Source organism: Macrobrachium nipponense, chromosome 21, assembly GCF_015104395.2.
Source record: "Macrobrachium nipponense isolate FS-2020 chromosome 21, ASM1510439v2, whole genome shotgun sequence".
Lineage (NCBI taxonomy): Eukaryota > Metazoa > Arthropoda > Malacostraca > Decapoda > Palaemonidae > Macrobrachium > Macrobrachium nipponense.
The window spans coordinates 35,436,600-35,449,164 of record NC_087212.1 but is presented as its reverse complement, the minus strand read 5'-3'; the positions used below and the strand labels follow the sequence as shown (position 1 = coordinate 35,449,164).

The 12,565-nt window shown below is 45.1% G+C and overlaps 2 protein-coding genes across 8 annotated transcripts in view; one reads left to right on the top strand and one right to left on the bottom strand.

Moving 5' to 3' along the window:
- The window catches only part of LOC135197915 (glycoprotein-N-acetylgalactosamine 3-beta-galactosyltransferase 1-like), a 497,298-nt gene that overhangs the window by 163,750 nt on the left and 320,983 nt on the right, over window positions 1-12,565 (top strand). The window lies entirely within an intron of this gene.
- Window positions 1-12,565, bottom strand: part of LOC135197913 (THAP domain-containing protein 1-like) — a 62,620-nt gene that overhangs the window by 38,022 nt on the left and 12,033 nt on the right. For all 3 annotated transcript variants that reach the window (XM_064225147.1, XM_064225148.1, XM_064225149.1), the window contains one exon: window positions 11,245-11,419. In XM_064225147.1, the coding sequence (XP_064081217.1) occupies window positions 11,245-11,419 (175 nt within the window). The remainder of the gene's footprint in view (window positions 1-11,244; window positions 11,420-12,565) is intronic.

Genomic DNA, 12,565 nt, shown 5'->3' with positions numbered 1-12,565 from the left:
TTCGATAAATCTAGAAGCTAAGTATGTTGTCTTTAACAATCCCTTTAAGCATAGTACTTCCTAGGAAAGTCGTAGAAGGATACTGGTAATTGAGTTGCACAGAAAAAGAAGAAAGTAAACTACGGTATGTGTTTATGATTTGACCGTATCGTATTCTCATACAGCAGAAACTCTACTACCTTCTACTATCTTCGTTCTTTTCGTTAATAGAACGATAGAAAGAGTATATATATATCCTTAAAGAAGGAAATTAATCCAGGAACTCTTTAAATCTTCGTGATTTCCTCATAAATCGCGGAAGATAAAGAATTCCTGTTCATCACTAGGGTTTATGGAAGGAAGTAGATATTTCCTATCCGCCATCTTACCCAAACGTCGATGAGATTCTTATTAAGAAAAACTCCCAAAGCTCTTGCCTCCTCAAAACGAGGGAAGAGCATGGATGAAGGAGAGAGTCCGCATTCAGAGGAACTGCCTAACACAGGAATCTTCTGAATAATGAAAAGGGGCTTCTCTTAGTATCAGAATCCTTCTGACAAAAGCAATGGCCGCCTGTGCGACATCTTGCACATTTGCCAGGGGAAAGTTGCTCAAGTTAAAAAAACTCAAAGAGGAGTCTCGCGACTGACCTCTCTCTCAAATGAAGATTTTGGAATATTCTGACGCCTGGCGTCTGGATCCTTGTGCCTAGCGCCTGGCGTCTGGATAGTTCCGCGTGCCTGGAATGTTCCGCACGCTAGAAAGGAGACTCGCTCCTGGAACGTTCCGCTTGCGTGGAAGGTCCCGTGCGCCCTGATAGATCCGAGCGCCTCTAGTCATGTTATACGAGCCTCTTGCCAGTAACGTTCAATGGAAGCATCCTTCTGATTGCCACTCTACTATAAGGCTCCTCAGTTTAGCCGTCTGTTTCTCTTTGAAGGCGCCTTGCGCCAAGAAAAAGTTCTGGAACGCGGCTCGCGCTCAGTTGCTGGAACGCGGCTCGCGTTTATCTGTATGAACGAGGCTCGCGCTAGTCTGTTGGAACGCGGCTCGCGCTAGTCTGTTGGAGCGTGGCTCGCTGCTGGCTGTTGGAACGTGGCTCGCGCTACCTTGCTGGCTGGCTCTCAGCCTCTCGTTCAGTGTTCTCTTAGTTTTCAGAGAACGAGCCAGATCGTCCGAACTCCAAACATGTACATTCTTCGTCTTTTCGGATGTAAGATGAAGAAACGGAAGAAGAGACGCACTTTTAAAGGATGCCTTTCCAATGGCTATCCTGGCAGTCTGGGACGTTTTACAGATCCTGCCGAGGGAACGCCCGATCGGTGGGGATTCTCCATAACCTCCGTAAGGCTTTCGACTTTCCTTCTCCTCTGGGCTTGTGAGCTTGGAAGAGGTCTAGGCCTGAGAGCGAGACAGAGCCGATCGGACGCACCCTCTACTAATTAGGACGCCTTTCCAATGGCGAACTTGGCAGTCTGGGACGTTTTACAGATCCTGCCGAGGGGACGCCTGATCGGTGGGGATTCTCCATAACCTCCGTAAGGCTTTCGACTTTCCCTTCCTTCTCCTCTGGGTATGTGAGCTTGGAAGAGGTCTAGGCCTGGGAGCGAAACAGAGCCGATCAGAACGCACCCTCCACTGCACTAACACTAAAATCACTTCTTACATTTCAATAGCTCGTATTTTGAGCTACATTCCTTTGTCTTCAAATTGCAATATGAATTTGAAGATTCTGTGAAGTAAGAAGGAGATGAGGATACAACACTACTAGTATTGTTAATGCTCTAACTGCTCGTTAGTACGAGAGCTATAAAACTTCTAAAGGAAGAGTAACTAATTCTATTCCTTACTTCCTCAAGAAGGAAGTTAGCTCAATCAATTCTAACATTTACTACACGTTATTATGAATAAATATTAAAATTTTCCTTCTTGCAAACTATGTGAGTGTCTACCGAAAAGTTTCGGTAGTTTACACGAAACAATTCTTCGAAATTTTCGAAGCCAAAGTAATTAAAACAAATTAATATGCGTATGCCGAACCAAAAATCCAGTACTTCCCTGCAAAAGATAGCCCAGAAGATCGATGGCGATGAAATCCAAAAATCAAGTCAGGAGGAACTGCAAACGTTGTTTACATTCCAAGCGACAGAAAAAATATGAATAGAAACAGGAATGGTTTCCTAATCCTGCCACCCAGGGCAGGACGGTAGATCACCTGACCTACCTGTAGCGTGTGCCGCGAAATTTGAATTTCTGTCGGGGACGACGGAGTCTTAGCTATGTATATATCTGACAGGTAAGTTGATTGTATGAAAATCTATTTCTGGGTGATTGGCTCGTGTCGCCCTGTGAAATATCCTTAAGTTCATTATTTCTAGGTAAAATAATCCTAATATTACCAGAGAAAAAATAAAATCAAGAAAATGTCAGTTAAACTGACTCGCTCACTCTATAAAAGAAGTGTCGGTATGGTAACAGGTGGGGCGAGTGAGACCACACTCCACGAGTCATTTACCATTTAGACCTTCCATCACAAAATCCCCCACCTGAGAGAGCTGATACCAAAGGGTAATGCGTCCGCTACTAACTACTACTACTGACGCCTAAGCGGAGAGCAGCGCCTCTAGCGGCCAAATCCCTTTATAAATGATCATCTTGTCCTGCAGGGTGGGTAAGGAAAAAACAGGGTGGGTTTTCACAGGGCGACACGAGCCAATCACCCAGAAATAGATTTTTCCTTCGTCAAAATCCCTTTTCTGGGCTCAGCTCGTGTTGGCCTGTGAAATAGTACCAGAGAAACAGACAAGATGGAAATAAAGGGTCAAAATGAGACAAAACTGTAAAAAGATTGGTATATAATATAAGTGAATCAAAGAACCAATTACACTATATTAACGCAAGGTACATAAAATTAGCTTAAACTAAATAATGGTAGTACAGAATAGTATAAATGGTAATCACAAGTTGTATATAAAAGATTCCACTAAAATTAATTGGTATTTACAAAATATACAAACACAATTGTTTGTTTAACCCTAGCATAAAATAAGGGTTTAGAGACACTGAAGCACATTTATATGCATAAAGTGTGGGTGCCCCTAGCAAAAAAATAAGGGGCAGTCCACCAATAGGATCCTAGCGGCTAAGGCTAGAGTACCACGAAGAGCATAGCAGTAGGGTGAGGCATGTTGGACAAGGTAGGTAGAAAGTAGACCTGGATCTTATACTACAACTACTGTGCAGAATCAGGGGAAACTATGTTTCCCGCTGCTACTGCTGAAAATTTTAATGATTCCAAGGACTTCAGGTAATGACGTTTAAAGACTGTCGGTGATTTCCATCCAGTATACTTTTTAAGATCCTCAAAATTCATATGTTGGAAATAATTAACTGAAGTAGCTACTCCCCTGATATCGTGTGCTTTTGGAAATGATTCAGGGTTGGCTTGTTTAATGAAGTAAAGGATCTGTTGTCTGATTCCTTTAACTGATAAAGTTCCACCTTTTTCTCTCATAAAGAGAGGACCTGAGGATCTAGAGGATGTACGAGATAGAAAGGCTCTTAAAGTTAATACTGGGCAAAGGGAAGGATCTTGCGGAAGTGGGATGACTTTCCAAGGGGCCCACCTTGCAAGAGGATCCTCATTTTTAGCTAAAAAAGCTGCGATCCGGAGAAAAGTAGAACTTCTCCTGAGGGGAGAAAATCTACATGACCCGCATCTCTGGATAGAGCCGACAGTTCTGAAATTCTAGCTCCTGAGGCCGACTTAATAAAAATAAGTCTTTCTAAGTAGCATTATGAATGTGCAAGACGAGTTGTCAGTATCTGAGGCTAGTTTGAGGACGTCATTTAAGAACCATGAAACTGAAGTAGGCCTTTCAGAAGGTCTAAGTCTAGCACAGGCTTTGGGAATAGACGTAAAGTAAGATTCTGTTAAGTCTATTTGGAAACCCAACTGAAAGATTTTCTTCAAAGCCGATTTATTGGTAGTAATGGTGCTAGCTGCTAAGCCTTTTTCAAACAAGGACCTGTAAAAGGATATAGCTAAATTAACTGTCATGGTTGTCATGTCTGTTTCCTTCAGGAAGGATGCTAACTTTTTGACAGCTGAGTCATATTGCCTAATAGTTGATTCTCTTTTATCTGATTCCAGAAAAAGGATGTTTTGTGGATCAATGTTAGCATCTTTTTTAGCCCGCAACTTCATGAAGTCCATAAAGTTAGGGTCTGAAGAATTCCTGAGGAAGCGAACACAGTCCTCATTTGTACTGGTTGCGACAGCTTGGGGTTGGGAATCCGTTGAGGCCGGAGACCCACCCTCCAGAAGCAGAGGATACCAGTTGCTCTTTGGCCAGTCTGGAGCAATCAGGGCTACTAGCCCTTTGAAAGTCCTCAGTTTGCTCAGAACTTTCAAAAGAAGATTCACTGGAGGAAATACATAGATTTTCTTCCATTGATTCCAGTCTATCGACAGGGCGTCTGTGGCATAAGCCAGAGGGTCCAGGTTGGGGGCCACATAGCAAGGGAGCTTGTGGTTCGCCTATGAGGCAAATAGATCTACTTGGAGATCTGGTACTCTCTGGCATATCCACTGGAACGACCTGTCCTCTAGAGACCATTCTGACTCCAGAGGGACTGACCGTGGGACAATGCGTCCGCTATAACGGTTTCTTACCCCTGCCAAGTGGGTGGCAGATAGATGCCATTTGTGCTTGTTTGCTAGCGCAAAGATGGCTATCATGACATGATTCACGTGTTTGGATTTGGACCCTCCTCTGTTGATGCAGTGTACTACTACTGCACTGTCCAAAACTAGTCTTAGGTGAGACTTCCTTGGGGGGAGGAGTCTCTTCAAGGTAAGAAACACCGCCATTGCTTCCAGCACATTTATGTGGAGCTGGCGGAACTGGACGGACCAAGTCCCCTGAACTTGCCTGAATTGAGAGTATCGCCCCCAACCGGACAGGGAGGCGTCCGTGTGAATGGTTAACACCGGAGGGGGATATTGAAGGGGTACTAACTTGGCAAGATTCTTCACTTTTGTCCATGGACGGAGCTGGTTGCGAAAGATTTGTGGAATCACTGACAACTTGTCTCGAGACTTGGCGTTTGCTCTTGAACGCCAAACTCGATTTATATCTTTCAGTCTTGCTTTCAGAAGGATGTCCGTCACTGAGGCAAACTGAAGGGAACCTAGGATTCTTTCCTGGTTTCTCCTTGAAGCTTGTTTGTTTTTGAGAAATTGCCTCACTGACTTTGGCTATTTCTTTCCTTTTTGACCACCAGAAATTGACAGATTGTGGGAGGATAAATCCCATTGGATTCCTAGCCACTGAAACGAGTCTCCGGAGTGAATCTGGATTTCGTTTTGTTTTATCTGGCACCCCAGATGTTCCAGGAATTGAACTACCTTCTTTGTGGCTTTGAGGATTCCTCGACCATTGGTGCCCAGATCAACCAATCGTCGAGGTACGCTACTACCATTATTCCTCCCTTGCGATCTCAATTGCTGGACTACTACTTCCGCTATTTTCGTGAATACCCTGGGGGCTACATTCAGCCCGAAGGGCATCACTTTGAAAGAGAACGTCTGATTTCCTAGTTTGAAGCCTAGGAATGGACGGAAGTGTCTCGCTATAGGGATATGATAGTATGCGTCTGTAAGATCGATAGAGGTGGTGACGGCCCCACGGGGAAGTAAGGTCCGCACCTGCGAGATGGTCAGCATTTTGAACTTGTCGCAACGAATGAAAGAGTTTAGCTTTGACAAGTCTAAGATTACCCTTCTTTTTGTTTTTTTGAGCCTTTCTTTGGCACGCTGAACAAGCGTCCTTGAAATTTTAGATGCTTGACTCTCGCAATAGCTCCTTTCTGAAGGAGTTCCTCCGCATAATCTGTCAACTCCTTTGATGGTATCTGATAGAATGATTTGTTTGGGTGGGGGATCTTTTGATCCAACTCCAACCCAATCCTTTGGACACAATGCTCTGTGCCCATTTGCTGAACCCCCACCTGTGACGGAAGAGGAACAGCCTCCCTCCTACCTGGGGAGCCTCACTGCTGTTGAGCGGTTGACTCCTCCGCGCCCCTCCTCTGAAATGCTTGCCTCTTGCGCTCTTCCTGTACCTCGCTGGCGAAAGTGACCTCTCGCCCTGCTTCCCCTAGAGAACCTGTTAAAGGTTGGGAATGCTTGGCTCTCATACATCGAGTTGAAAGCCAGCGAGACGGTGTATGAAGTCGAGGGCTGATTTTGAGGAGACAACAGGAGGATAGGTTGAGTCTGTTTCGACGTCGAGGGCTGCCCCTGTTGGGTAACTGGGACAGCCTGGACGAAGTGTTGCTGCTGCTGCTGCTTCTGGTATGGTTGGAACCTTCTACCAGTCTTCTTTAGTTTTCTTACCAGAAGCGGGGGGGGTTCTCTTGCTTCCTTTTTGGATGAGATACCCCATCTGGCTCTAAGGCTCTGGTTAAGCCTAGCAGCCTCGTGATGTACCTCATTCACAGAAGCTTCTGGGAAGAGGTCCGCACCCCACATGCTGGAAGCAAGAAGCCTATTTAGGTTCATGCTAATAGTGGTCTTCTTGCAACACATGCTTTTCGACAATTTCGTCTGGCTGTGAAAAAATCGAAAGCATCAGCTTGCACTGACTGGAGCTGAGACTTTGCTAGGATCTTGAAGAGTGGTTTCGGTGGGGTACAAAGGCAGCCATCTCCGTGATGATGAGGGGAGTTAAGTGACCTCCCAAATCTAGTACGGGCATCAAATTCTGCCTGAATAAGGCTATCAGGCAGTCTAGGGAGCTTCTCACCGAACTGGTCCATAGCACTGTGAAAGTGGCTGGCAAGTTCTCCCACAGTTCTCCGAAAGCAGGGAAGAGCGGAGATGTTGGTTCCGCCTCCCTCAACTGCGGAACGGGTTCGTCCTTAAGAACGGCTTGAAGAGTCGTTTCCACCATCTTTGTCGCAAAAGGAAAAAGAAGCCTCCTCCTCTGTGGCAAAGATAGTGGAAAGGGCTCTTGAATGCCTGGAGTTTGGTATTCGTACAATCCCAATCCTCCAGGCAGTGAACCCATTCCCTCTGGGCATGATCCCTACTGTATAGAACAGTCTCCCTAGAGATTTGTCCTCTCTATTGAGGGCTGTTTCGGGTCAGTCTGGCATACCCTATGAAAGGCTGAGTCAATCCGGGGGGTAGAACTCGAAGTCCTCAATCCTTCTTGTTCCACACTCCGGAATGGAGATCATGCCGTCCTTGAAGGGGGCATAAGCTGCCACCCTCCAAGGATTATTCATAGAGAAAGCCAGCAGGGATTCATATGGAGGTAACGACTAAACCAGTACCTGCTACTGGGAAGTTCGCTTGCGGAGCCTGACTCAGGCCAGCGAAACGGTCGTCGTGTTCTCTAACACGGTTAGAGAGGTCTTGGATCGACTGACCGGACTGATTGATGGTACTGGAGAGTTGAGCAAACATTTGCTCAAATCTCGTACCGAGAGAGCCGACCATCTCTCCCACTTGTTGCAAAACTCCTGCTGAGAAGGTGGTGGGATCAAAAGCACTAGATGTCGCCACCCCAACAGGAGTCACCGGAGTGGATCCAGTGGATGTCGAGAAGGAACTGCTCGGCCGGGTTAGCACGGGCCTTCTCCTTAGAAGCCTTGCAATTCTTGAGCTCTTAGAGTGGGTAAGAGCTTAGGCTTGGTCTTCACCGCATCGGCATAGGATGTCGAAGACTCCCGTGCCGAAAGAGACGACGACTTTTTGGAAGTCGTCTTATGAAGGGTCTTCTGTTCCTCTTTTGTCCCTTCCCTTTCTTTCGGGGGAACAGAGAGAGCGGGTGAAGGCGAAGGGATCTCAGATCCCGTGAAGCCTTGGAAAGATGAAGAAGAAGGGACAGGAGAAGAAGATCCAGGAGCGCTCAAAGGTAGCCCTTGAGCGCCCGAAACACCTACCTCGACCAACAAGTCCTCGGCACCTACCGCCATTGGCTCAATGTTCAAATCCAGGTTCGCGACGTCCGGCACCGTTTCCTGCGTCGAGACGGACCCAAACGCCTGCTGCACCTCCTGCTGGATTGAGGCTATGAGTGGGGCTGCTGAGGCGGGGTCGACATACCCCGTCGCCTTGCCTCCGGGGAAGATCTGGATAGCCAATTTTCTATCCAAGATATAAGGCTGTCCCTTGGCGGCGTTTTTGCCGAATCCGCCTACCCTCCAAGCTTTCAGGGTTTTGCCAAGGAGACTTCTTTCACAGGCGGGCAGCCTGAAAGAGAAGGCGATATGAAGCCTCTGATGGCGGGAGTTACAGCTTTAAAGTAAGTCTTAAAACTAAAGATAAACCATTGATTACAAGAAAATTGTCCAGGAATCTACTTACCCCACCCACCCAAAAGCTGACTCACGAGGTCGTAGCAGATAGTGCATGCCTCATGGTGCCAGACAATCAGCTCGCCGTGGGTAGTTTGGCACACAGGGCGTGGGTCCTGCACTCCTCATGGGCACAGGGGTCATAGAGGACTGCATTGCAGCCTGGTTCCTGGCAGTTAGTAGCCTGTAAGTGGAGGGATACATGAGTATCGAGATTACACACTTACAGCCTAACATAGACTCCGTTGCATGCCGGAGTATGTAAGTTAGAGTAAAACTAGTCCTCCGCCGCAATACGTGTGGTTAGTAAGGCGGTTTGGTTGGAGTCCGCAGCGTACGCCGGAGACAAGAAAAAGGGACCAACCAGGAGTGGTGAGGAGCCCACGGAACCACGACGGAGAACGACGGAGGTAGTACTAAAAATACCGTGAAGATGATAAAACTATATATAAATAAATAAAACATCAGTAAGGGCATGTATCCTTATAGAAATAAGACATGCTTTTCTTCCGACTACATAGAGGAGTGCCCGGGTTAAGTGAGCAAGCTCTCCTCCGGTAGCGGAAAAAAGATATACTAGGCAAGCTATATAGACCACTGGTAAATCCTTACCCCGCCCGCTGGCGGAGCCAGAAACAACCGATAACCGAAGGGGCCCCCGGCTTGAGCGGGGGCTCCGTCCGTCATGGTAGGGGTAGGGTATGGAAGAGGGAGAGCATGTGGGAACCCCGGGGTGAACGCGGCGGGCGAGAGAGAGAGGGGTGGCCAACCCCCCCAACTCCTACCCATCGAGTACCCCGGTACCCGAGACAAAGTGGTCACCCAGGCCCCCAGCTGGAATGGACTCCTCTGGCCCCCTCAAAGGGAGAGGAGGAAGGAAAGGTTACAGTGGTTGTCATGACAACCGAGGAGGCCCGACCAGACCCTCCCTACCACGTGGAAGGGTAGGGAAGGGAGAGGGTAAGGCGCCTAATGGGACACGTGATCGGTGGTGGACCAGACGCAGTAGCATACAACCACAGGAGGTGGGCCACGTTGAACCCAACTGTACCAACACAAGTACAAGGCGCCTGAGCTAGCCTAACACACTAAATAACACTGATAAATAATAAATATAAATACATCGTAAAAGAATGGAAGAGACACTTGAGTAAAAGAGAAAGAAGCCCAGGAGAAGGCGAACTGAATCCGAAGAACAGTCGACTACTCGGACCCAGCGGGTAGCCGATGAAGAGCAAGAGCTGGGATGCTGGGCGAGAGAAACACAGTATAGCCCTAAATACCAAACTAAGAGATAATAGGTAAATAAGGTATGGGCTGTGTACCCTAATTCTAAAATACGATGTAACAAGAAGATGAACGTAAAATAAGAGCCCATAAGCATAAGACGTCCCAGTATGGGAGACTGGGAAATCTTAACAACACGAGGCAGCTCATGGCCACCACGAGTCAACCAGGTGACCGTATCATGACCTAAAAAAAAAACGGAAATACTGGTCCCCTGGAAGACCAAAATACCAAAAATTAGACTTATCGGCACTTAACTTAGCCGAAGCGATAGCAGCACGTTCCATCGTAGATTAAATAAATCCAAAATAGCGAAAACAACACGAGGGAAAAAGAATCACAACTGGCGTTGTCGAGCTAATTATAAAGGATGGCCGCTAGAGGCGCTGCTCTCCGCTTGGCGTCAGTAGTAGTAGTAGTAGCGGACGCATCACCCTTTGGTATCCGCTCTCCTCAGGTGGGGGATTTTGTGATGGAAGGTCTAATGGTAAATAACTCGTGGTAGTGGTCTCACTCGCCCCTGTTACCATACCGACACTTCTTTTCTATAGAGTGAGCGAGTCAGTTTAACTGACATTTCTTGATTTTTATTTTTTCTCTGGTAATATTAGGATTATTTTACCTAGAAATAATGAACTTAAGGATATTTCACAGGCCGACACGAGCTGAGCCCAGAAATATTATTACTAAGTCACAACTCACAATGAAAAGTTGGAGGTGGTTTACCACTTTCATCTTTGATAGAAGAGTTTGGGGAAGATTTAAAAGTTCAACTGCATAATCTCAGTCACTCATTACAAACTGGAGGCAGACTTTTCAGGGTTGTACCTAAAACTGAAATCTGTCTGACATCCATATTCCCAGAACTGACATAACAACATTTTGTTCATCAAAATCAAGGATGGCCAGTTAGCCTCCTAATTTGTGAGAATATTCTTATATCCAATTATTACACTTTTGCAGTTGGATTTTATATAGACTACAAAGGCTTTCCAGTGAAAGTGTACTACATATATCAAAGATTAAACCTGAATTTTGGTGTTTAACTTCTGGGTATTTAATGATCTCTAATCTTCAAGTCAGCCTCTTCATTTTGTTTCTCAATACATTTTTATAAAACATAACTGCTATGGCCTTTCTATGGAGAACTGGAATACTTCTGAAATTTTACTACAGCATTACTGATGATATATTTGCCATGCCTTATACTGTATGTGACATTGTGTTGAATTTATGAAATCATGCATGTGTATATTATTTCATATTCCAAGTGGTATGTAGTTGCCTACTAAATGTTATTTATTGTTAGTGTAAAGATGGTGCTACTAAGAACACTTCCCAGCGGAACCAAATGAATGTCATCCATTTGCACTAGAAAGATACAGTCTGACAGAAAGCTTTACTAAAAATGCCTCAACAACTGAGCCAGCTGTTGCAAAAGGATACTCCTGTAATGTATATAAACATAGCCAGCACTCTCATAGGAACAAATCAAAGTATTGATATGACTGATGTGGTGAAAGCTTGATTTCAAACTGATGGCCTCTGATGCTTGTTCCACAAGGAGGGCTGCTTATTTTAATGATAAATTATTGTACATATTACACATACCTTCAAAAATAAAAGTTAATGCATATGAATGTTCTTCAGATATACTGCTGTACCATCTGTGTGCTGGTTTGCCTATTTTTCTCTTGGTGGAAAGCTGCATATTTTTGGCTCTGGGTTTTAACTCTTCACAGTTATCATCTTGTTTTGTTTCAGAGAAATGTCCAAAAATGTGAACCTGTTGAAAAATATAAATACCACTTAATTTAAGATTTATTTTTTCAATACTTACTTCTCCATTACATAGCTTTTACTTCCTTGGTTTTCTATGAATTTCTGCTTCTATCTATCTACTTCCCGCTACCCCCACCAGGGGAACATTATGTACAAACATCCTTAGCTAGTCAGTCGAATTCTGTCACCTCTGAAAGTGGGGAGATATGGGGGTCAACTGATACAATGGAGAGGAAATATTAAAAAAATAAATCTTAAGTACATTTATATTTTTTAAATGAACCCTGCTTCTCCATTATATAGCAGACTCACACATTTCATTAAAGATGTGGGCAAAGTGAAAATCAACTGGTCTTTTACAGGCTACTTAATACAATATAAGTATGTATTGTTTGCTTCACTGCTGAAACCAATCCACCAGCTATTACTGCCGCCTCGAGAGGGTGTCACTCAGGTACGAGAACCTCATACTCAAGGTAAATGAGGTCTCTTTGGAGGATGCCCCCCTTCAGCAGAAGGGACGGGGGGTAGGGTCACTGTGTCAAAACCCAGCAGAGCCAACAATGGATATGCAACTAGTACCTACAGACATGAAGGTACAATTCCTATACTCAACCATGAGTACTTCCACGTTTCCCAATAAAACACAATTGGAGCTCAAAACTGCAGACAGAAAAGTTATCTACCAATTGAGGACATTATATCCCTTCCTCTGTATAAATGAAAGGAGCTAATGAGGTGCAAAAAATCATGTTGAAGTTCTACATCTTGAAGATAATTCATTGCAAAAAACAGAATTGCGACGCCACTGGGCAGATTCATAACTTTCTCTGAGGAAGGTTTTCCCAAAAACTCAAAGATGTAGTCACCATTCAAAAGTCATTTGGTTTTACCTTCAGGGAAGCTAATACATCAGACTCCAATTCTGTATGTAAGTCCTTCAACAAGGGCCTAATGAAAAAAGATATTGGATTCCTACTCACTGGAAAGTCTGGCTTCTGGACACTATTAACAAGATTATTTATATTAGCGCCGATGTATTTAGTATGATTCACATGAATCCTTAAAGCCCTCAAAGGACACAAAAGGGAATCTATCTCACTGGGTACTAAAGATTCCAAACTGGGTAGGGACACTGTTCTAGGCTAGG